General features: G+C 41.0%; 1 protein-coding gene across 2 annotated transcripts in view; it reads left to right on the top strand.

Moving 5' to 3' along the window:
• The window catches only part of LOC101845004 (UDP-glucose:glycoprotein glucosyltransferase 1), a 51,008-nt gene that overhangs the window by 3,826 nt on the left and 22,605 nt on the right, over positions 1 to 24,577 (top strand). For both annotated transcript variants that reach the window (XM_005100158.3, XM_035970220.1), the window contains exons 2-25: positions 2,597 to 2,730; positions 3,090 to 3,175; positions 4,021 to 4,151; positions 5,652 to 5,764; positions 7,987 to 8,161; positions 8,560 to 8,656; positions 9,146 to 9,221; positions 9,969 to 10,069; positions 10,804 to 10,903; positions 11,065 to 11,125; positions 11,489 to 11,641; positions 12,287 to 12,379; positions 13,363 to 13,482; positions 14,339 to 14,424; positions 14,639 to 14,777; positions 15,953 to 16,081; positions 17,563 to 17,724; positions 18,307 to 18,430; positions 18,866 to 18,964; positions 19,382 to 19,476; positions 20,258 to 20,464; positions 21,028 to 21,159; positions 21,553 to 21,683; positions 23,615 to 23,710. In XM_005100158.3, the coding sequence (XP_005100215.1) occupies positions 2,600 to 2,730; positions 3,090 to 3,175; positions 4,021 to 4,151; positions 5,652 to 5,764; positions 7,987 to 8,161; positions 8,560 to 8,656; positions 9,146 to 9,221; positions 9,969 to 10,069; positions 10,804 to 10,903; positions 11,065 to 11,125; positions 11,489 to 11,641; positions 12,287 to 12,379; positions 13,363 to 13,482; positions 14,339 to 14,424; positions 14,639 to 14,777; positions 15,953 to 16,081; positions 17,563 to 17,724; positions 18,307 to 18,430; positions 18,866 to 18,964; positions 19,382 to 19,476; positions 20,258 to 20,464; positions 21,028 to 21,159; positions 21,553 to 21,683; positions 23,615 to 23,710 (2,837 nt within the window). In that variant the 5' untranslated portion in view covers positions 2,597 to 2,599. The remainder of the gene's footprint in view (positions 1 to 2,596; positions 2,731 to 3,089; positions 3,176 to 4,020; positions 4,152 to 5,651; positions 5,765 to 7,986; positions 8,162 to 8,559; positions 8,657 to 9,145; positions 9,222 to 9,968; positions 10,070 to 10,803; positions 10,904 to 11,064; positions 11,126 to 11,488; positions 11,642 to 12,286; positions 12,380 to 13,362; positions 13,483 to 14,338; positions 14,425 to 14,638; positions 14,778 to 15,952; positions 16,082 to 17,562; positions 17,725 to 18,306; positions 18,431 to 18,865; positions 18,965 to 19,381; positions 19,477 to 20,257; positions 20,465 to 21,027; positions 21,160 to 21,552; positions 21,684 to 23,614; positions 23,711 to 24,577) is intronic.

The following is a 24,577-nucleotide window of genomic DNA, read 5'->3' as shown; positions in this document are numbered from 1 at the left end:
GTACGACCCTATGTGCCGAACCCTCTGCGCTGTTTCAAGTGTCAGAAGTTCGGCCATAGCCAGTCACGGTGCCGGCACGCAGCCGTGTGTCCTCGTTGTGGCAAGACCGGGCATCCTGAGAAGGAATGCAAGGCTAGTCCTTGTTGCCCAAATTGCCACAGCCAGCACACAGCTTTCAGCAAGGAGTGCCCGACTTGGCTCCAAGAACGCGCCATCCAGCAATACAAGGCGTGAAATGGCTGCTCCTTCCAGGAGGCCCGTAAGGTTGTCTGCCCGCCAATCACAACCCCAGTCATTGGCCGGTCGTATTCAAAGGCAGCCCAGATGGTCACGAGGTCAGCAAGTAATTCTACTACCGACCTCCCAAAGCCCGTGGTCAACAGGCAAATCTTTGTGCCTAAGATTACTAAGAACAAAAGGCCCACTACTATCCCTGTGGCAACCCCCTTTGAGGTGCCACTCTCTAACCGCTATGGGGTTCAAGGGGAGGACGGGGAGGACTCTTCCTCCACACCCTCTTCTTCCCCTCACCCCTCTTCTATCATTTCTTCTTCTTCTTCTTCTTCCACCTCGCAGCCCATCCCTCTGATGGGGTGTGAGGTGGGCCTTCTCCCCTCCCCCCAGCCCCCTCCCCCCCCTTCCCAGCCCCCTCGGTCTGCTCCACCTCCCCCTACCCCTCCAGCAGACAAACCCCTGCCTATGGAGGAAGACAGCTCCGACCCCCCTCCCGGACCTGACCCCGGGAGGGGCGGAGTCTGTCACTCCTCCAAATCCCCCACTAGACCGCCTTCCAATCCAGGACGGCAACCTAGAAATTAAACACTCTGCCTCCCCCGCAAGGAGGAGTCAGAGTGTTTCTTCGAAGCCGGGGCCTTTGAGCTCGAAATTAAAAAGTAAAAATTCATAATGGCGGTCCTGCAATGGAATGCCGGCGGAATCCGACCTTCCATTGCAGAATTGCAACATTTACAGGCCACACTGTGCCCACGGGTGGCCTGTATTCAAGAAACAAAATTCGCCCCGGCTTCAACCATAGACTTAAAAGGATTTACTGCGTACCATCACATTCACACGGAGAACCAGATTGCTTCCGGTGGTACCACCATCTACACCGACAACCACACACTCCACAGACAAGTACATCTTAAGACGACCCTCCAGGCTATTGCCGTACGGGTCACCCTGCACAGACCAATCACGATCTGCTCAGTTTATATCCCACCAAATTACCCCCTCAAAATAACCCAACTAAATGACTTAAAGGCTCAGCTTCCAAAAACCTTTATTTTGCTAGGTGATTTCAATGCCCACAGTCCCCTTTGGGGAGACAAACCTATAGACCAGAAAGGAAAAATAATAGAAAACTTTTTATTTCAAATTCTTTTCCCCGACCTCCCTTCATGGCACCTCACCAAGGCAAAAGTAGACTTACAGCTGACCACGCACAACAAAGAAAGCACAAACACCAAAACTTTTAAAGCAGAATACAAAAAACTAATAGATAAATACCCCGGTGCGGAGCTTATCTTCACGGATGGCTCCAAAAAAGACAATGAAGTGGGCGTCGCCGCCTTATCTCCCAACAATACACACCAGAGGAGACTCCATCCTGAAGCCTCCATTTTCACTGCGGAGGCCACTGCCATTGACATGGCACTGGACTCTGTAGAAAATTCTCCTAACAAATCTTTCCTTATCCTTTCTGACTCTCTGTCTTGCATCACCTCACTCACAAACTACACACTCTTACATCCAAAAATAGTTAGGCTACAACAGAAAATTCATACACTATCCGAAACAGGAAAAAACATCATGTTCGCATGGATACCCAGCCATGTGGGCATCCGAGGAAACGAGCAGGTAGAGGACCTGGCAAAGGAAGCTTCTTCCCTTCTGCTGGGATCAACGACAAACACTCTCCCACAGACTGACTTTAGAAATAAAGTCAAAAAGTACACCTCCAGTCTGTGGGAGAGCCACTGGGAAAACCAGAAAAATAATAAACTATATGAAATAAAACCCAAACTAGAACAGCGAAATCCTTTGGACCTCTCCAGAAGAGACGAAGTCATTTTAACTCGATTGCGCATCGGACACACGGCCCTGACCCACAAATACCTCCTACAGGGAGATGAGAAGCCGTTCTGTGTCGGATGCGACACAGATTTTACCATTAGACACATCTTAACCGAATGTCTAAACTTTGGAGAGATCCGAAGGAAATATTATAAATGCAAGAAATTGCAAGATATTTTTTGCGTCGTTTTTCCCAGCAGAATTTTGAATTTTATAAAGGCCATTGGCCTTTATGGCAAGTTGTAAAATGAAAAATGAAAACGTACTATTTCAAATTTTTATTGTTACCTATAAGAGTTGTTTTAAATCACCAATATATTTACACTGAATTTTAATATTTTAACATTTTAGCATTTTAAAGTCAATTAGTTAACCAATCGTGCGGTGAACTTTTGCGAAAGTAAACAACTTGTGTTTCGCGCGCTCATATGACCTTAGCAGTTGCGAGCGCCGTAAAACCCTATACTACAGTACAGTTTCTGTTGCTTGTGGTTTAATTAGAATAAATGTACTTTTTCAGAGGATGGCACGGCTGTTTCTACAAGGCATTGCCATTCTTTTGATGATCAAGTGTTATGTTGATGCTAAACAAAAGCCTGTCAACATAGCCTTGTCAGGAAAATGGAATTCTACTCCTCTTTTGCTTGAAGCAAGGTATGTATGGTGCTGCAAAACATTTTTTTCAACAAAACTATGAATTTTATATGCTTTTGGTGTAATTGTTTCTTTTGTTGGGCAAACGGTGTGAAAGTATAGTAATTCAATTTGTTGAAGAATTTCATTGCATAATACTAAACTGCCTTTTTAAAACAAGTGCAAGCATTGATGTATCAATGTATATTATTAAACACTACTTCTTTTTGAGACTTCTCAATTCCCATGCTTTTGTCTTATTCCTTCATTTCATTTTACTTGGAAAGGATTTTACCTTTGTATTTGCTACGGCTATTCTCATGGTACCATCTGCTTTTGTTTCTTTGTACATATATTTTAAAATTTGTGTATTCACTCAGTGAGTTTTTGGCCAAGGAGTCTGCAGAGAGCTTTTGGACTTTTGTCGGACGAATTGCTGACCAGGATCCAGATTCTATCCAGACAGGTGAGATAAACTCATATCTTAGGAAGTTATTGTGAAGCTAGATCTGCCCAATCTCACCGGGATTATATGGGAGAAAAGATTGTTTTTAATTGCCGTTCCTAGTGAAACAATGTTGGATCGAGACTGGGATGCAAAAACATTTACTTGCAGTCGCATGTCCAGCAGACTGCTGACATTAAGCATTTTCAAATATACCCTTACTATTGTTGGTTGTAACAGTTAAGTTTCCTTTTTTGAACTATGGTTATCTTACTTTGCTCAAGGTGTCTCCCCATTATCACTAAGATTAAAGCTATGCACATCTTGATATAACTCGACAAATCAATGGGAAGGATGTCCTCTTACCATACCGCATTAATTTTGTATGGTATATGCATTGCACAAATATTGGTGTTATGGGGTGTTGCTGAAGTTTTTGCATGGAAGTCTATAAAACAAAATTTGGTTCATGATCTAAGTGTGATTTTTTTTTTTTTAATCACAGATATTTTTTTTGGGACTGGACTGGATATCATTTGAAAAAGATGTTGAAAGGAGCACATGCTGTAAAAAACAAAATATGTTTGTTCACTGGCAAAAACTAGCAAGTGACACAGTAGAAGTTGAAAAGAACTTGAGGGTTTTATCTAAACCTCATGATAAAAAAAATAATTTTTTAATGTGTAAAATGTTTGTGAAGTTAAATGAAGGAAATACTATGTTGCCTTGTCGGGAATTCTACTTTTCTTTTGCTGGAAGCAAAGTATAAGTGAGACTAGAAGACCTGGTTACAACAAAATAATGAATATTTTGCAAATTCTATATTTATTTAGAATTGGGTTTCTCTCCTCTGTCCTAATCACCAGCTGCTGATGACATCAAGTACAAGCTGGTGCAGAAGTTTGCATCTGAGCTCTTGTCTCCCTTGCAGTTGAGTTTCCTGAAGTTCTCTCTGGCACTGAGAGCGTACTCTCCAGCTGTTAACATGTACCAGCAGGTAAACAATCAATCTAAGTGTAGCTGACTAGTGCATGATTTAAGGTTGATTAGAGGGCGGACTGCTTCAGCCCTGCCTACAAGAGCTGTACTGGGCTATGTGCTTACTTTTCAGTAAACTATTGATAAAACTATTGATAATAATAATAATAATAGATAGCATTTGTATAGCGCAAATCCCCGCTCAACAGCAGGCTCTATGCGCTTTACACTATATTATTACCCCAGCAGACCATAGAACACTCCGAAACATTCTCAGCTTCCCGGGAAGCATACAGTGCAAGCAGCTGATTAAGCGCTCAAACACTAACATACTGACAAGATCTTTCGCTGTCTATAGCCGGGTACCCATTCCCACCTGGGTGAAGTGAGGAAAATTCGTGTAAAGTGCCTTTCCCAAGGACACAACGTCGGGTCCCTGACGGGATTCGAACCCACGACCTTACGGTTGCGAGTCCGAGAGCCTAACCACTAGGCCACCAACGCATGGAGGCATTCAGTTGAATATCTACTAGATCTGCGAATTGTAATTGTGTCCTTTGCACTTAACCTGAAGAAACCACCCATTACTCCACAGACGCCTGTGGAAGGAGACTCATCTGACACAAAGAGTTCTCAGATTATATGTATCGGAAACTTATACATATCTATTATGTATATATTTTAAGGTTATGCTTACGTATTTTAATCTAAAGGTTGTTTAACTTTTTGAGGCAATAAATGAGTCTGTTGTCTAGAGATGAGGGATGTCTGCCGTAACAAGTTATGGCCCTTCACTCTCTCTCTCTCTTTCCCTTTTTAACTCCCAGTGGAGCATAAGCCATCAACAACATTTCTGTCCTGTGCATCCTTTTCTAGCTGTTTCCATGATGTCCCCGCCTTTTCCATTTCCACTTGTACCGCTCGCCTGCATGTCATCTTTGGTCTTCCTTTCTTATGTTTTCCTTATGGATTCCACGTCAAAGCCTGTCTGATGATGCTTGTCGGGGGTCACCTCAGGGTGTGCCTTATCCATTTCCATTTTTTCACCTGTATGTCTTCCTTTACGGGCCTTTGGCTTGTTGTTTCCCACAGTTCAGCATTTGTGACTCAATTGAACCACTTGATCCCCACTATCCTTCTCTGCAGTTTCCTTGCTGCTGATGCTGTGAGCCTCCATGTCTCTGAACCATACAGTAGCACAGTCTTCACATTTGTTTTGAAGATCCTCAGCTTGATGTTCAATCCAAGTTCCTTAGACGTCCATATATTCCTGAGGATGATGAATGCTGCTCTTGCATTTTGGATTCAGACCTTGATGTCTTCGTCTGTTCCCCCTACCTTGTTGATGACACTTCCCATGGCCCTTCACACAATATGCTAAATCAATAATATCACATCATTTGATGTATTATGCTGTTTCATAAAATGCTGTTCCTTGTCACCCAAACATTTTCCTTCGTTTTTTTGTGTACATCTCTACTCAAGAAATCTGTCAAGCTTTGATTTTCGTTGCTTTCAGATTGTTGAACAGATAGAAATAAAAAAAGACTGTTCATCCTTTATAGATGTCAATGGAAAATATACCTGTGACACTAATGAAATGTCGGAACTTCTAACAACGGCTATTACAAGGTAAGCCACAAGGGTGAATGGTGTTCAAAAGTGGGGGTTTTGTTTTACATGCTTCTCGATCTTACTAAGGTTAGTTTCGAGACAGATTGTATGCACTTACGATTGTTTCAAAGAGTACTCAGTTTATAAATTTTTGGAAATTTGACCTACCCAATAGCTCATGCTTGATTGGGAGCAGAGCTGACTTGACACATAATTGTGTAATTAACTCATTTTAACAAGAGTGAAGTGAGGAGAAGTTGCATGAAGTGTGTTTCCCAAGAGATTCGAATCTGCACGGTTGTAGTTGTGAGTCTGGCAGCTCATTCACTAGAATAGACCATTGACAACATAATGTACACACAGAGTACTTCATTGTTTTTGAAAAAGGCTAAGCATTCCATCTCATCTGTTTTGGGATAATACGATGTGGAAATATCGAGTATCGAGAAAGAATCTCCAAAGCCACCCACTGACACTGTCTGCAGGAAATGGGGAATTAAGTTGGATACTTTAGCATGAGAGACATTCACCTTACTTCCAGACTACTGAACTTCTCTCTCTCTCTCTCCTTCTTCTGGCGCTGTGGCGTCATAAACGGTCAGCGCTGTGTCGAGAGCGACAAGCTCGGCCCTGTTGCTGGAACAATACCTGCCCGCGGGTACACGATGGTCGAGTTCGGTATCACCGGTCTTGATCAGTATTCCACTGCCTCCATACTCGGTACCGTGCTTAGCTGAGCCTTCAGTCCAGATTTCTACATTGAGCAGGGGGAGCGATTGAATGGTAGCCTCTACTGCTGCTTTCCTGACGGCTGGTTCATCAGCACGCTTGCAGTCGACGACAAGATCAGTGCTAAAAGTCAGGATGCATGATGCAGCCTTCCACGGTTGTGTGGGGGGTAAAACAACCAGCTCCTCACGTGGGTACGTATCCAGTTCAGTTTCGGCTACGAGGTTCTGAGCATGCTTTTTCCAGTTCGACTTGCCTGTCCGCGTGGGAACTGATTTTGTTGCGGAGGCTCTGCGTTGATTCGTTACCGGCAGACGCATGGACTTCTCGAGTGAGATGGCAGTCAAGGCATCAGCTTTATGCCTTAGTGGTAAAATGTCTGCTTCGATGAGGGGGCTGTCCACACGAGTATCCTTTGAGCAGCCCGTGATGATTCTTGCTGCTTCGTTCTGCTTTCTTTCCAGTTTCTGCAGGTTGGAGGGTTTGGCAAGAGGCATGTAGGCAGGGGGACAATAGTTGATAGCTGACCGACAAGTAGCATAATATATTGGCTTTATGCATTCCCTTGAGGCACCCCAGGTGGTGCCTGTAAGGGTTTTCAATGGTCGAAGTCTGCTTGACAGTTTTAGCTCAAGGTTTTGGATGTGGGCGTTGGAGCGAACAACGAGCCTGCAAGATAGTGCTCCCGCCTGCTGTTGCCGAGGGATGTCAGTCTACCAACTGACAAACCAAGACGACAGTTGCAGAACATGTCGACCCACCTGGAACACCAGGACTTCAACTACTAAACTTCCTAACCCTTGAGCTGGATACATCTGTAGAGGGAATTGTTGACAAACTACGCTTTTTCAGAAATAAAGAGACAAGAGAGAGAAGTTATTCAAATGTCAGGGGCTTCAGAATTCTGGGGATCCGCGCCTTTGCGCAGTTGTCTAAAGCCCGCTGCTCGCATCTGCGGTTGGCGCGATAGTCCGGGGGGTAAAGCCGCTGATGATTAAAACACAAACTAACAACAAACAAACAGTCATCCTATTTTTTATGACTAGGGGTAAGTGAAATAATATTTAAACATGTGTGTCTTGCTGTGTGTATCTCATTTTAATAATATCAGGTGAGGTAGTTTTTGATGCTTACTCACAACTCAACCGAATGTCCGGTCAATTTTGAATTTTTGTTAGTTTTACGGGAAAAGTTCAGGGGTTATCACATTTTCTCACTGACATCCCTGAAGGTACTAGCACAAAATTTTTAATTCATTTTTTAATTGCAGTTTTTTAAATTTGTGGTATTTGTTGCATGTGCTCGAGAAATATTAAGTTGAAATTCAAATTTAAAATGTTGAAAAAAAGCAAGAAAACTTCATAATGTTGGTACAGTTTTTATAAGAATGAAACAGGTTTTTTTCTTTCTCTTGAAAATTTTGCATTCTGGTTCTTAATACTAAGTGAACAGCTTGCAGACAAAATGTAAATTGCTTTGAAAAATCTATGACTCTGTATGTTTTCCCTTAGGTCTCCTTCTCCACTGTATCAGTTTGACCACATCTACCCCAACTCGGGCAAGAGGAAGGCAGTGGTCATCCTGTACGCAGAGATTGGCACCAAAGGTTTCCTAGAGTTCCACCCAGCCCTGTCTAAGCTTGCATCTGGAGGGGAAATCACCTATGTGTTGAGGCATTTCATCAAGGTGTGTTTGTGCTGTTCTAAAGAATAGATCAAAGGCTGAACCTATGTTCTCGCAGTTTACTGTCTTTCATGTGTATGTCTCATTATCTTATTCCTGAAGAGAAATTGATCTTGCCTCCATTGATGAAATAACAGGGAAACCCATGCAGGACATGGATGGTTGGATGGAGTCACTACTAGTCTGTCTTTCTGGTTGGTGGGTGCTGTGGTGTATTAAGCTCTTTCCTTTCTATCAAACATCTATTGTCCTTATCTCTACGCCTTCTTTTCTATGTACTTTACTCTTTCATAACACCTCAAATCTTCATCACTTATAAGACCCAGTAATGTTGCAAGTGTGGTAAAACTTTTACTAAAATTAGACAAAACTAACATTTTTTTTGTACATCTCTTCCCCAGAACCAAAGCCCTGACAAAGTGAGACTGTCTGGCTATGGAGTGGAACTTTCTATCAAGAGCACCGAGTACAAAGCAAAAGATGATACTAAAGTAGAAGGTATAAAGATCTATATCTGCTGCACCACCATAAACAGAAGTTATGGAAAGCTTCAATTCTGGGTGTCAAGGCTAAACCGGGCTGTGTGGGATACATACTAGGTGAAAGACGGGGATAATTGAGAGAACTCAACTCCACTCCTTTTTATTTTTGTGCAAGGTGAAACCCCTTGCCATTACTCAAACATATTGACTGCCTAGTGTAAGACTCTGCCTTACTCTGTTTTGAAAAGTGATGTTTGATGGAGTCTTACATGTGGGTGGTTAGCGGGTGCTCTGGAATGGTTTGCTCCTTCTTTCTTATCACACATCTATTGTCCTTATCTAAAAAAAAGGAGCCTTATGCTGAGTAGTCGATATGTGAGTATAAAGAGATTTACATGTGCTTATCATAATATATAGTTTGTAGTTTGTTTAAAAGAAAGTATTGAAAGGGTACTCCAATAATCGTGTTTTTATTGTTTCTTGAATCGTATGTTTGCCGTTTCAGGTGGTGGGGACTCTGATGCATCAGACGATGAAGATGACGGTGAGGAGGTGGATGGCATTGTCTTTTCAAAGCTGAAGTAAGCTCTTGGAGTTTGACATTTAGTTCTTTTGAATGACAACAGGTGTAAAAATGTATGATGTATAGATAAAAGAGTAATTATAGTTACAATAATAATAGCAATTACAATAATAATTATAATAATGATCATCATCCAGTGCCAGAACTGCGACAGACATCGGCGGTCATGGTTCTCCATTCATTCCTTTGCTCGGATGTTCTAAAAAAAGCTACGTTTTCCTGATCCTTCCCTGTTACCCATTTGTTTAGGTTCCCTAAGTATGTTGTTCTGGGCCTACCCCTGCTTCGCTTGCCCTCAGTTTTGCCAGTGAGAGCTAGATGTTCAAGACCCTTATGTCTATTCAGGTGTCGCTAAAACTGCATTTGTCGTTTCCTGATTGTTTTTAACATTGAGCGTCCCACGTAATAATAATAATAATGATGATGATGGTATAAAACTGCGACTTTATTGTTTCTGTCTTTCAGTTTTGTTGTCTCTTGTGAGTTTGTTTAGTAGTGATGAAGTATGCAATTGACATGACTAAAGTTAGGTATTTTTTTGTTTAACTGAATTCCAGTGCCAAAGAGGATGTACTGGTTGAAAATAATTAATTATACATTTATAAGATGAGTCATGTAATGTATAGATCTTCTTAGATGTCAGTTATGTTAAATTTACTATGTTTTTGCTAATGTAACCAATAATCACATTATTCTCAGGGAGTTAAATTATGTTGTTTTTAACTTTGCTTTTATGTCTTTCCAGAGAACTCCACCCTGATTTGAAAGCGGAGCTGAAAGAGTTCCGAAACCATCTCATGGATTCTGCCACAGAACTAACTCCTTTCAAGGTCTGGCAGCTTCAGGGTGAGTTCTGCTCTCAATGAGTTATTGACTCCCATGGTCCATTGGTATGTTAGGGTTTCATTTAACCGCGCATAAATTATGTTAGGTCGTTTAAAAGACAAGACCTCCAGATTTGGTGTATATATCTATTTCTAAGTGGATGGAAAGCTTGAAAATTCCTCAAACAAACCAAGAAGCTTGAAAATTTCCCTGATAAACAAGGTAAAGAACTCAAAGCAACTCCAAGATGGTCAGTGTTGTTGCCCAGCATGATACCAGCTGGTCTTACGGTATGACCTCCAGTGGTCAGTGAATGCAAAGTACTATGAAGGGTGAAAAATGTGTATACTGTCATGTTCAGTCTTATTATTGTTTTTGTTATTCTTATGGCAACCGACTTTTAGCTTAAAATTCAACCTTCTCCATTTTGTAAGAGGGGAAGGTTGTAAAAATCAGTTATCTTTTGGTGTATGGGGTGTTGACATATTAGTTACTTTTTACGAGTTTCATCTGTGAAGACGTATCATGTTGGTGGTTACTGTTGTGCAGTATGTTTTGAACTTGATATAGCACACACGAGTATTCATTTGAATCCTTGTGGACATTATATGACATGTCTCACTTTTGTGAAGTATTTCCTCTCAGCCTGTGGTCCAGGTAGTAGTGCCAAGTGCTCTCCCTTTTGAAATGACTTTTGCTGTATCTAGTAGGGTGTTCTGTTTCTATTACATCAACATGACTTTTCTCGTCAACAGACCTAAGCTATCAAGCCAGCCAGAGGATCGTGTCTGCTCCTCCAAATGATGCCCTCCAGTTCCTGCAAGATATCAGTCAGAATTTTCCCACTCTTGCTCGGTGAGTGAGCTCCCTTGATTGTTTGAATTAAAGTAGTTGTTGTTGGGTTCTGTTGATACTGTTGTTGTTGTTGCATGTCATTTAAGCAGTGAGAAAACTATCGCTATCATTTCATTACCTGCTGCCCATGTTGTATTTTCCAATGGTTTTGTCGTCTGTAGGTCTTTGGTGCGTACAGCTGTCTCGACTGAGTTCAAGAGGGAAGTGAAAAAGAACAAGGAGGTGAGTAATGGTTTTCTTCGAAATCTAATTTGCTTTTTCAATGTGCCATCATATTTATCAAAATCTGTGAAAACTGTTGGAACTCATTATATACCCTCACTTCTCTTTCTGTGGCCCATCTTTACATCTAATCTATGGAAATTTTCCTGTGTCCAGACTCATTCAAATTGTATTTTCATCTTGCACTTGTTTACAGATAGTTCGAGGGCACCTCTGGTAGGTGCTGCTTCTTAAATGTCCCTCTTTTGTTTCCATCTTTCTCTTTTACTTTTCCCCAACACCAAATGGCCGTTATTATATCGATGTGCTTCTCCTTACTCTAGCAAAGAGCTTTTACATGTTTTTGTTCTACTTTGTCAACAGAAATTCGAGTTTCAGAATGTGGGGGCAGGCGAGTCTCTCCTCTATTTGAACGGTCTGTCGGTCGACATGGAAATTTACGATGTGTTTACCCTGCTGGATGTGATGGTGTCTGAGGCTCGTCTTGTCGAGGGTTTGCATGCGCTTGGCTTCAAGGTGAGAGTTGAAGTTTGCTTTCCTTGATTGAGGAATCGTGTAGTCGTTTGTGTAGATATGTTATAATTGTTTGTAGTCTGGTGTTTGCCTCGAGCAGGAATCATCCTGGTAAGAATTTTGTCATAAGCACTTACTTTTCCTGTGAATTAACTTTCCTTTTCACCATGGATGGAATCAAGCTGCCAGTTTCGAGTCCAACACCTTTTTCTTTGTTAGAAGATGTCCTTCATTCAGTCGAATCTCATTGGTCATAATATAGACTAAAAAGTTGCTTACAGCTGGCAGCCAAGCGAGGATATGCATTATACAAATGCATTTAACCATTATTATTATTATACATTCATGCAAGAAATCTTGAAAAAGAATTTCCTTTGAAAAGTTTTAAGGAGAACAAAAATTGAGAATGACAGATCTGCTTTTTCTGTTATGAGTCTTTTTCTTATTGTTAGTTTGAAGAGTCCAAGGATTGGTTCTAAGAGTATGTCCAAAATTTTGTTTAATGGAGATGCTGCCAACTTAGAAATACTTGTAGATAATCACGTCTCAGGATCTATCAATTTTTAGGTCTTTAGAATAAAGCACCCAGTACCATTGTGCCTGGGTTCATTGTGTGAGGTTATTTGAGTGTATATTGCTCTCCCACAGGGTAACAACTTGCAGAAGTTTTTACAGTTGGACCTGAAAGAAGGCGGCGACGACATGAGTTATGCTGTTGACATAAGGCACTCGGCCATTCAGGTAAGAAGTTCTCATGTTATTTTACTTGATCTCATATGGGTGCTAATTTTTCGGGTTTGTCTACAGTTCTCTGTGGCTGAAGGTCAGGTCAATTTTTAAATGGTGTTTTAAAAGGTTGTTCACATTTCTACTTTTATCTTCTTTCTTTTAATCATTTTTTTCAAAGAGTATCTTTCATAAGGATTTGTTGATCTTGAAGGTAATAATTCTTCATGGAAAGACATTTAACTTAATGTTAAGATTTAATCTTCAAATGTTTCTTCTGACTGTAAAATCTTTGTTGTGTTGTCTGTACAGAGCCATGGCTTTGATTCACTGATACACTATTTGATTGCATCTGTAAAGCTGTCTAACTGGGTTTTTGAAAAATGCAGGTGTTTTTATGTCATAAACGACACAATTCAGATCATGTTGAGGCGGGCTTTGACCCTGCCTGTCGGGGCCAATCTAGGCTGTGAGGTATACAGTGTCTCAACAGAAAGACCGAGATACTTGATAAAAAAATTTTTAACATAGGAATGGAGCTCAGGTCTTCTGTGTGCGATTGATGAAGCGCTCAACTGCTGGTGTCTTACTGTGTGTGAAAATTTTAAACACAACATCGGCCTATTCTGATATTGCTATCGATTACTTTATCCTATCATTTTGTAGTTATCTTTATGCTGAGTTCTTTTTTTGTACTGTTCTACTTGTTCAACATGTGTTGAAAAAGGATTATACCCAAAATTCCAGTGTATGATATACAGTGGAGCCCTTTTGAACTGAATTCTGCAAGACCGCCAGATTATCTCCACTTTAGCTGGGTTTGCGGTGTAAAGAGTTTGCTCAAATAGAACAAAAAAATTGGGGACTTTCTTTTGTTTTGGTTTACTAGCGTTTTCAGATTTACCGTGTTCACTTTAAGTGGACTCCAATATATTTCTTTAGTTGAGGCTTCCTGTGCAATTTATTTATGATTTTCCTTGTATTGTGTCTGTTGACAGTATCTGAATGACCTGGGCCAAGACAAGAAGTATCGCACCTGGCCAAACTCGATTCAGGATCTTCTCAGGCCAACTTTTCCTGGGATGCTGCGGCATATTGCAAAGAATATCTTTCACTTGGTCAGTCCTTGATTTAGTGATGGTGTGTGTGTGTGCGTGCATGTGTGTGTGTGTGTGTGTGTGTGCGCCCGTGCATGCATGTGTGCAAGTGTGCGTGCGTGCATGCATGCTAATTTTTGTGTGTGTGTCCGTGATTTAGTGATAGTCTGTGTATTTTTGCAATCAGTCTATGATTTAGTGATAGTCTGTGTATTTGTGCAATCAGTCTATGATTTAGTGATAGTCTGTGTATTTGCATGATCAGTCTATGATTAAGTGTGTTTGTTTCTCCGTGTGTTTTGGAGCTTGCATGTGTAATTCTGTGAAATTAGTATTATAGTTCTGACTGGCCCTAAATGTAGAGAATCTTGTGGTTAGGGTACCGGAATCATAAATGAAAGGGTATGGGCTCAAATCCTGATAAAGTAAGACACTTTTTATGAACTTTCTTACTTACCTTCCCCACTGTGACAATGGATACCCGGTACAGACAAAAAGATTTTGTGTGGGTGGTTGGTGGGTGTTCTGGTGTGACTTGCCTATTTTTTCCTATCAAACATCTATTGTACTTTTCTCCCCTTCGTTTCTTTGTATGTTAATCTCTTGTAACACCCTTATTCTATGGCAGTTATATGATCTTTTTGTGTTGCAAGTGTTGTAAAACTTACAAAACAAGATATGCATGTTAGTGTTAGAATGTTTGTAAATTGCCAGCTTGTACTGTATGCTTCCCAAGAATATGAAAATGTTTGTGACTGTAAGAGACCTTGTCAGGGTAGGATTACCCGAACTATTATTATTAACATTATCAATATTGTTATTATTAGTGGCAGTGGTAGTTGTAGTAGTACTCTACAATGCATCTTATTTATTACAGGTGTTTGTTGTGGATCCTCTGGATTCCACCAGTAAAAGTTTGCTGAAAATGGCAGAGGCTTTCTACGTCCACAAGGCCCCTCTGAGGTATGTAGTGTGTTGCGAGCATGCTTGTAGCTATATCTGTTTGTCTGCATACTTTTCTTTGGAGAGGGAGGGAGGGAGAGAAATAGAGAGAGAGTGAGAGAGAGAGAGAGAGAGAAATACTTTGTATATATGTTGTATGCAACTGTTGAAAATTTTTCTTTTACCCTCCTGGAGATCAGTATGATTTTTCTGTTGTTTTCACCGTTTTTCTCAGGCTGGGCATTGCGTTTGTGGTGAATTCTGACCCCAAGGCAGATGGCTTCACTGATGCGGGTATTGCTCTGGTTCGAGCCTACACCTTTGTGAGCATGGACAAGGGGGCTCCAGCAAAGGGCCTTTCCTTCATCACTGACGTAAGTCTTGGGAGTAAAGAGGATACAGTTATCTGCATTTGTTTAGTCAAGAAGGCATCATATTGCCTTCGTGGTAGGGGGAATATTTCGTTTTCTCTGAGAGTCTTTCTGTGAGTCACATGTGGCTGCTTTGTTGATTAAAGCCGCAACCCTTAAAAGATCATGGTAATTTACGTGAGCAACAACAGATTTTTATCCTCAACTGCCTCTGTCTTTCATCCTATTTTTGTCTTGTAATGTTTTTAACAAATTACAGTGGGCTTCCTTAAAAATGTCTACAAATATTTTCATATCTCACCTGTCCTCCTAATGACACTTTAATGTGTACTAGTTGTGAATTACGAACATATAAAGGCCTATTTTAATTTTAAAAACTCTCGCAGGGTCTCTGCTATGAGTCTGGCTCTGAAATTAATCAAACGTGCTAAAAATGAAATCTTTTTTTATGAAATAAGAAATACGCGGGTTGTGGCTAACCAACAGCTGACCTAAGTTTCTAGTAGTGTGTCAAACTCAGAACTGGTGTACTGTTAGCTCAGTTGGTATCATGCTTGTGCTACAGTGTTTATGATCCTGGTTTAAATCTCCATTGAGACTCTCTAGGACTTGGGTTGTTTGAGTAGTTTTCATGGCTCTCCGTAGGTGGTTGGTGGGTGCTATGGTGTGGTTTGTTTCTTCTTCCCTATCGAACATCTGTTGTTCATATATATCCTTCTTTTTTTCCTTGTATGCTACTTTTTAGTAACACCTCTAATCTTCGACATTTATTTGACCTAATTGTGTTTTAAATGCTGTAAGACTTCTAAAGCTAAACAAGGCTCTCAACTTAATTAGCTTGGTCTTATTAGAGATGGAAGTCAAATTTGAAGGTTCTGCCATTTAGATAATGTTAGAATATTGAAAGGGGTGTTTTTTTAATCCTTTTTTTTCTATTGTCTGATCCTATTAACATGATAAGATTAGTTTTATAGATGGAAGACTTTACATTGTTATTTTTTATCATAACAATTCACTTCCTTCAAAGAGACAGTCTGAGATTTGAAAGGGTGTTGAAACCCTTATTTTTTAATGGGTCCTGAGACTACCAGGGCGGGACAGACCTGAGATAAGATTGGTATTTTGAAGGATTAAAACCAGTGACACAGGGAGTCAATGTGGGTGTTCCTATGTCTCAGGTGTATGAGAAGGCTGGAACTGCGGAGCTGACTGCTGACGCTGTCATTGCGGAGTTTGCCCTGCAGTACCCAGGGGAGGACAAGGATTTGGTGTTTGGGAAGTCCGATGATTACGATGATGTGCGGAAGGTGAGAAGTTGTCAATGTTTTATCTTTATTGTACGCATGTACAAGTACGATTTCAACTGATTGTGTGTTCACTCAAGTGCTTGCTCAAAAATAAACATACAGTCGAACCTGCCCTGACGGTCACTTTTATAAGACGGCCACCTGTACAAACGGCCACTTTTCATTTCCCCCCTTGCATTTTTTCTATATAATTTAACTGTGTAAAACGGACACTTGTCCAACGTGGCCGCGGCCACCATATTTTAACACACAACCCCTGTCACACTAAGCAATAACACCTGTCTTAGACGGCCACCTTAGTAACTCCATTACGTTTTGTCATAAATTGTGCATTGGCCCCTGGTGTAGTGGGAGAGCCGTCATAATTCAACCACCTGTCGTTTTTGTTAGGTAGTCCCTCTAACCGATCATGTCGCGTAGGCCCCTCCCACTGTTGACCAATAGGTACCAATTTTCAGCTGCTGGTAAGGTAAGCGTGTGATCCCTCATACCCCATAAGCCCCGCCCAGAACTCATACACAAATCGTAAGTGAGATGAGTGGTCACTGTTTACCCAGTCTGTAACAAAGTAACAATATGAACTTGTGACAGAAGGGTCGCTCGTTCTGCGAGTGGTGGCGACCCATGTGTTTGTTTTAACATGGCACTCGGTCTTCCTCGACTGATACATTTAGTTTTATTGTCACCTTTGCGCAAATCAGCAACAAAATAAAAATTACAAACAAAATACAAACCGACAACAACAACAACAAAATCAACAACAATGCGGCCACTTTCGATTGGGACCTCAGAATGATGGGAATGGTTTGTTTTCTTTATCTTGATCAGTCCTGCCTAAGACGGCCACCTGTCTTATACGGCCACTTTTCTCCTTTACAATGGGTGGCCGTCTTACCCAGGTTTGACTGTACTTCTTTTTAAATACATACCTTTTTTTTTTCTTTTTCTTTCTATTTCTCTCTCTTTCTGTCTGTCTCTCTCTCTCTGTCTCTCTCTCTCTCTCTCTCTCTCTCTCTCTCTCTCTCTCTCTCTCTCTCTGTCTCTGTCTCTCTCTCTCTCTCTTCTTATCTCTCTCTCCTGCTTTTTATATCAAGCGCACTTACATACATGAATGTACGCACAGGCGCACACACACACACTCTCATGCATGGGCGCGCACACACACACACACACAGACACACACACACACACACACACACACACACACACACACACACACACACACACTTACACAACCTCTTTACTGACTTAAACACAAACACAGAAATGACAAGGGCTAACCTCAGGTAAACAAACACTCAATCATGGACACACAAACACACAGTAATATGATCAAACCAACTGCTTGTACGCTCTTGTAAATACGAGATAAGAGTAATGAAAAATGTCTTTAAAAACCTGTAGTTTTCATTATAATCATTGTAACTAATTGAAATCATTGTTGAAAGCAGTGTATCTCCATATCATTGTCCGTTTCACAGGCAGGTAACGACTTTGTATCTCGCTCTGGACTGAGTGGCATGCCGCAAGTGTTGATCAACGGCGTTCCTCTTGATCAAAGTCAGCTTGGAGACAACTTCGAGGAGTCCGTGGTCATAGAAGTTTTGAAGCAGACGCAGGTTATACAGTCGGCAGTCTACAAGGTCAGAAGACACTCGTGTTTATGGGGGTTTGTCTTCTTTTTGTCGCTTTGTCTTTTTCCTCCTCCTTGTCCCCTTTTTTTTCTTTTTGTTGTGCAACCCCCTTCCCCGCTCTTTGAAATTTTTTCCTAGTAATTCGTGATAAGCAAGTTACAGGTAAAATCATATTGTCTATGGTTTATTATTCTGGCTTTAATGTATATAGTCATGTTTGTTGAGATGTCCGGGATCTCCAAGTAATTCTCTTCAGGGAAAATGTTGGACATTTAGCGTCTGGAAATTTAAAAAATAATCTTTTTTAGAAAGCAGCTTGTAATATAAGGAGAATATTATTTTTTAAAAACTTCACAGCAATTGATGATGAATGTGACAATAATGGTGGTATAATGATAATGATTGTTTTGATGAAGATGATGATGCTGTAGACTTGTGATGGCAAAGATGATGATAATGATGATAAATATTTCATGGTAATATTGATGATGATAATGAAGCTGTGATGATAATGCTCTCATTATGATAGTGATGATAATGATGTTGCTGATGGTTATTACAATAATAATTGTATGTATGGACTTGGCCCAGGGTGAGGTGAATGACCGCACAGATATCATGGAGTGGTGGATGGAGAGAGACAACGTTCTTCCCCGCCTCAACTCACGAGTGCTGGCCCCACCAGCTTTCAGAGTTGACTTGACAGGATCTGCCGGTCAGTTTGCTTGTGTGGTGGGGAAAGGGTTAAGTTTTTATGTGGCTTAATAAAAGTTAAATTTGCTAATGTGGTATGGAAAGATTATATGCAACTTTCAGCACAATATGGTTTACAGATGCTTTGAAGAAAAGAGAAATAAATCATAACTTCTTATATTAAATTTTAATTCCAACTCGTAACTGTTTACCCAACAGGGATTCAGCAAGCTAATGGAATGTATCTTGAGTCATTCAACTCATTGTTTGGACTCATTTTCAGCTGTTCTCTGAGTGATTTGAGGCAATCTGCCTTGAGCGTTTTCCTGCGTTTTATATTTTTTTCCCTTGTAGATATCAAGGGATTTATATTTCACTCTTTTAGTCTGTGAAACTAATTGTTCAAGAATTGTATTTGTATAAATATTGTGGTTTTTTTCTGTGTTGGAACTTTCAGGAGAAGATAGGGTGTCAGCCCCAGCCCTTGCTGCTGAGCTGAGTGCAAAGGACTTAACTTCGGCTATATCAGATGGTCTTGTCTACTTGACTAAGAGAGGTGAGACTGGTACAATGCTCTGAGGCCGTTTTCATGCCTAGAGAAAAAGGAGGAGGAGGAGTCGGGAGAAGCATGAAAAAAGAGAAGACAGGGGAGGAGATGAACACAGAGGAGAAGAGAAGAAAAAGTAAGAAGAAAATGACAATGGTGAGGAGAGGAGGAGAAGAAGGAAAGCAGGAAGGAGAAGAAGAAAGGGGAGGTGGAGAAAAAGAAGTGAAAAGAGAAATAAAACTGAGAGAAGAAAACAAGGAAGGAGAGGCAGAAGAACAAACAAAAATAGAGCTGAAATGAAGGTGAAGAAAAAAAGAGAGCCAAAAATTATGATATAAAGAAGTTTCTCTTTGCTTTCAGAATGACATTTTTTCAATTTTAAAGAAGGAAAGTTCATGCAAGGCATTCTGTTTGTTCTCTTTTCAGAAGAGGAATCTGTACGCCCAGTGACTATGTGGGTTGTGGCCGATCTGGAAACCTCGCATGGAAGGGAGCTTATGTACAATGCCATTAAGCATGTGGTCAGTGGCTCCCTGTTCACCCTCTTACCACTATTATAAATAGGTCAGCAGGTCAGCATAGCAGAATCAAAATGGTATCCAGCTGATGGCTTCCAAGAACCAAATTATTTCAGCTTTTTTCAGAGGTTCAGGGGGTGTAGCAAAGAAATTGCTCCTGCTTTCTATCTAGGCAAAGTATTTCAATGAAATTTCACATACAAACACATAAAATTTCAACATCTGAATTTCGGGTGGAATATTCTTATCTAGGCCTGCACTAAAGGTAAAAGCTGGTACGGCGCTACATCAGGAAAACCGGTAAAAAGAGGTATGGCAACATAATCGAAAGGCGGGTTTAGGCTGGTATGGTTCAAAAAGGGTTAATGCACTTTTTCCTTTTTCTTTTTCATCTACTCCGTAAGTTCTCGCTTTTCTGATGTCTAAAATACATTGCTGCTGCTGTTCAGGTTTTTATTGTTGTTATTGTATTTAATGTTGTTGTTTGTATTTTTTATATGTTGTTTTCTTGTAGATGTTGTTGCGTAGGTAGTTGGCGGGTGCTCTAGTGTAGTTTGCTCTTTCTTTCATCCCTATCTCTCCTCCTTCTTTTTTGGGGTTTGTTACTCTCTTGTTACACCTCCAATCTTCTGCATCTGTATGACCGAATTGTGTACTGAAACAAAAAGATGTTGTTGCAGTTGTTGGCTTTGCTGACAATAAAAAAAGAGTAAGGAAAAGGATGTAACACTTCTAACTTAACAAACATCGCATCATCATTCTGTACACCTGGCCACGTCCTCAGAAAGTGTCTAATGACTTGCGTCTGAGTGTGGTGTTCAACTCATTGACCACAAAGATCGACAACAACAGCATCAACCGCGCGGTGTGGGTGGCCCTCCGCACACTGCCCATGCCCCTGGCCAAGAGCCTGGTCACTAAGCTGGTCAAGGAGGACAACGCCAAGGCCCTGCTGGCCGGCACCAAGACGCTGCAGGACCTGGAGGTTCATGTGAGTTTGTATAATGTGTCATGACACGGTGGAATCAGGTGCTTGTCAGTTTTGGGGGCATACAGAGTTATTGGTATATTCTTAAAGCCTTGGTTTTGGTGAAAAAAACAACAACCCATCAGTCTTGAATAAAAGTCGAGATTTATTTGACTGAAGGAGGTGGGGGTCGCTTGGTGTTAAAGGTAAAATTAGCGAGAAAATGGCCGCCACAGTTTGGTCACTTCCAAAGCTTGAGTGTACTAGGAAAAGTGTCAAATTTACTTTTCTTATGCCTTTGATCAACGTTTTTCAGGAAAAAATGCGCACAGATATATGTTTTTAAATGGGCTTTTATGCCCCAAATGGGTATTGAGCCCCCCAAAAATTTCAATAAATATTGTCCAATGAATGAATAAAAGTAGGTTTCTTTGATTTAATTAATTTGATGAGCACCTGTATTTCTAATTGTTTCATTTTTCTTGAAAATATTACACGTGGTTAGGTCTGTACCGTCTTTCCTGGTTCTGTCCTGATTTTGAATCAGGCAAGAATAAACTCTGATTTCTTTTCTCTGCTTTCCTCAGGGCATGGACATTGACAAGTACATTGCTGACCTTAGCGCTCAGAACACAGACTTTCTCAAAGTGCACGGCCAGTTTGCCTCCAGAGTGCTTTCCCTTAGACCCGGCGAGAAGGCGATTGTCACCAATGGGGCGGTGAGTTAATTTACAAGATTTAAGAAGAATTAATATAAGCAGCGTGTTCAGTTTTTTTAGCTGTCTTGTTTTTTTTCTAGGTGTTGATGTCTTGTACATGTAGACAACCATAACTAAATTAACTTCTTATAGAGTTTTGGGAAAAGTGATGTTTTATAGCTATAGACAAGTTGTGCAAAAGGTCAAATAACTTCCCACTAACTTCCTTAAACGGCAACTGGCAACTACCAAGTACTCACTTGAAGCTCTATAAGCTGAGGAAAATAAAGTGCATATTTTCTTTAAAGTGCAGGGTCCAATTCAGTGAAGCGAGGAACTCACTATTTTATCTTTATAAGTTGAGCGCTATTACTACTAAAATTAGGTATAATCAATGCTTCCTTCTTTTGCCAGGTGCTCGGTCCTATCGGGCGGGAGGAAGAGCTCTCAGTGGAGGATGTGAATTTGATGGAGCGCCTGGCATACCAGCAGGCTGGCAAGAAGGTGGCTGAGGCTGTCTCAGCTCTGCCAGACAAGAAGGAAGGGTGAGAGAGGCTCATGGGCATGCTTATGACAAAGACAACAGTAATCATAATCTATATCACAAGGAGAAAATCCCATGTTAAAATGAAAAACTTTCTAAAACCAGCCAAGTTCAGAATGCCGATCGGGGGCCAGCTGTTTAGTATGATACCAAATGAGCTAGCAGCACTAACATATGGTCGCTTTTAAGGACAAGTGGGCTAACCCAGATTTCGGGGTTTTCCACAAATCTTGACATACACCAAAAGTGGGCATTGCCCTACCTATAGGACAAGTTTGGTTTCATTGGTGTGTTTCTTTGTTTGGTTATAAAACTTTCCTTGTCTTTTAAGGAAACTGAATAAGGGGCAAAAGCTTTACCTTCAATTTTCTCAAAACAGCATTTTTCGCAATAGCCCCCATGTGCTTAAAAGCGACCATATTGAGGAAATCTTTCATTATCTTAACTGGGTACCCATTCCCACTTGGAGTGAAAGGAGGATACTTTGTATTATGTGTCTTTCCTTTTGACGTAATACGAGGCCCTTCAGGATGGGAACAAGATTCGTTCTCATGACCTTAACCATTGTCCCGCGGGAGCCGGTTTTATGTTTCATGATAAGCCAATTTCGGCACCTCGCCTTCATTCCGGCCTTGTGTCTGTCCGACCCTGGCTCAGTGCATGCGCACTGATCATCATCCGCGTGATGACCGGTCCTGTAGTCCCGCAGCTCAAGTGTGTGTGTGTCAGTCTGCTTGAGTTAGTGAGTGTTTGTGGCCTACTTCTAGAACCGCCTGCATTGGTTCGTAACCAAGGCATGCGTCTCATTCAAAACACACCAAGTTGGTAGCTGTAGATGTTCGTCCAATGAAAATAGAACAAATTGGCCCACTTAGATATGAGGAGCTCGAAAGGATAGTCAGGAAGCAGGACTTCCATTTTTCTACACAAAATCTTTCAAATGAGCTTGATTTTATATGAAATGATATTACCTGATAAAAATAAGCTTATTTGATAGTTTCGAATACCATTGTGCAGATAAAAAGAACAATTTGAGAGCAAAACATTCGGAATTTGACGTATATTATCCCCTTTCAAACCCCAGATGTGGGTGGTTGGCGGGTGCTCTGGTGTGGTTTGCTTCTTCTTTCCTATCGAACATCTATCGTCCTTATCTCCCCTTCATCTTTTTTATGTTTGTTACTCTCTTGTAACAGCTCTAATCTTCTGGCGCTCATATGACCTTATGCAGTTGCAAGCGCCGTAAAACCTCTACTAAAACTAAACTAAACCCCAGATCATTCGTAACTACAAGAGCGTCTAAACGGGGTATTCGAATGGGAGTGACTACTCGTAATGTCTTTTCAGCTTATGAGGGGGGGTTATTTATGTGTTCGTAACACTTTATAAATAGAAAGCTATAAAAGATAGAGCATTATTTTCATAGTTGATTAACGCACCTTCACGGGGAAAACTCACATTTCCAGTTCCGCTCGCTGTACTCTAACAGTATACGCTTAGTGACCTCGGCTGCCCGCCGGGAACATCCAACGTAATAGGTTAGCCTACTGATAAGACTCGCATCTTGGCACAGACGCAGGACAAGAGTTGAAGTTGTGAATCTGATAGCATAAACAAAAGACTGGTTTATTCCCATGAGAAGCATGTTGGTCATAGAAATACAGTGTGTTTGTGGTACACATCCCGCAACTTCCTTGATTTCAAACGTATTGATGATGTCTCACCTTTGGAGCATTTCAGGGAAGTCAAGATCTCCTATGAAACCAGTTTGTTTTGTTATTGATCCAGAAGTCAAGATCTAAAGAGTGAGAAGTAGTACTGGGGCACTCCTCTTCTTCTATGCCTGTCACCAAGGCAAAGCTGTAACACGCATACTGCTTTAAAATCATCTGTCAAGACACAAAAGGTCAACATATTTATGGTATGTTTCAGTGGCAGTGACCTGGTGATGAAAGTTTGTGGCCTGCTTACCTCTAAGGACAAGAGAGAGAAGAGACACAAGATTGACTATTATGGCGATAAGTACAGGTAAATATTTATGTGTGCTTTGGTCATCTGTGTGACCTCAGTGATCGTGGAGAAGGAAATGGCTACTTATAAGCAAGAGGAAGAAGTGTTGTTAAAAGAAGCTATTTGATGGAAAACCACTTGGGTGGGGGGGAAGGAGAAGATGGCTATATTCAAGTGAGATATTTTTTGTTTATTATTCTGTCATTTAATTTTGATTTTCAAAAAGATTTTGTGTAGATGTTGTTGCTGTTTTTATTCCTTTACTATAATATCATTGAGTGGAATATGCTTGATTCTTTTACACCAGCTTGATACGTGATCACTGTCTTGTAGTGACACGTTTGTTGATGCAAGTTTGTTTTTTTCAAAATGGTGTGTTTTTCCTTTCGTTACTGTGTATGAAAGATGTCAGTGTCATGGTTGGTGGGTGATTGTCGGATGCTCTGATATGGTTTGCTCCTTCTTTCCTATCAAATGCACCATCCTTATCCCTCCTCTTTTTTTGGTATACTTTCTAGTAATACCTCTAATCTTGGGCACTTATATGACCAGGGGCTCTCGTGGCCTACAGGTTAAGGTGTTGGCCTCTCATTCAAAGGTCCCGGGTTCGAATCCTGGTAGCGATAGAAAAATTTTCTTCTCTAAAATTGTCTCCTTTCACCTCCTTTCCTGCTCTCTAGCTTTTATTTCCACTTTCTGCCCCCACCCCCTCACCTCCTTTGACCCCTCCTCTGGGCTCCTGACTCTTTCTGCAGCCTTTCTACTGCTACTCCTTGGCTCCTCCTTACTACTGTCTTTCTGCCACACCCCTGATCTTCTGGTAGGAAAGATCTACACCTAGCCTTCTCGGACAAGGGCGAAAAATCTCGGAGGGCCTGTGTGCAA

This window comes from Aplysia californica, unplaced genomic scaffold (genome assembly GCF_000002075.1).
Source record: "Aplysia californica isolate F4 #8 unplaced genomic scaffold, AplCal3.0 scaffold00238, whole genome shotgun sequence".
Lineage (NCBI taxonomy): Eukaryota > Metazoa > Mollusca > Gastropoda > Aplysiida > Aplysiidae > Aplysia > Aplysia californica.
Note: the sequence above shows the minus strand (reverse complement) of the source record. Positions and strands in the feature narration are given on the sequence as shown.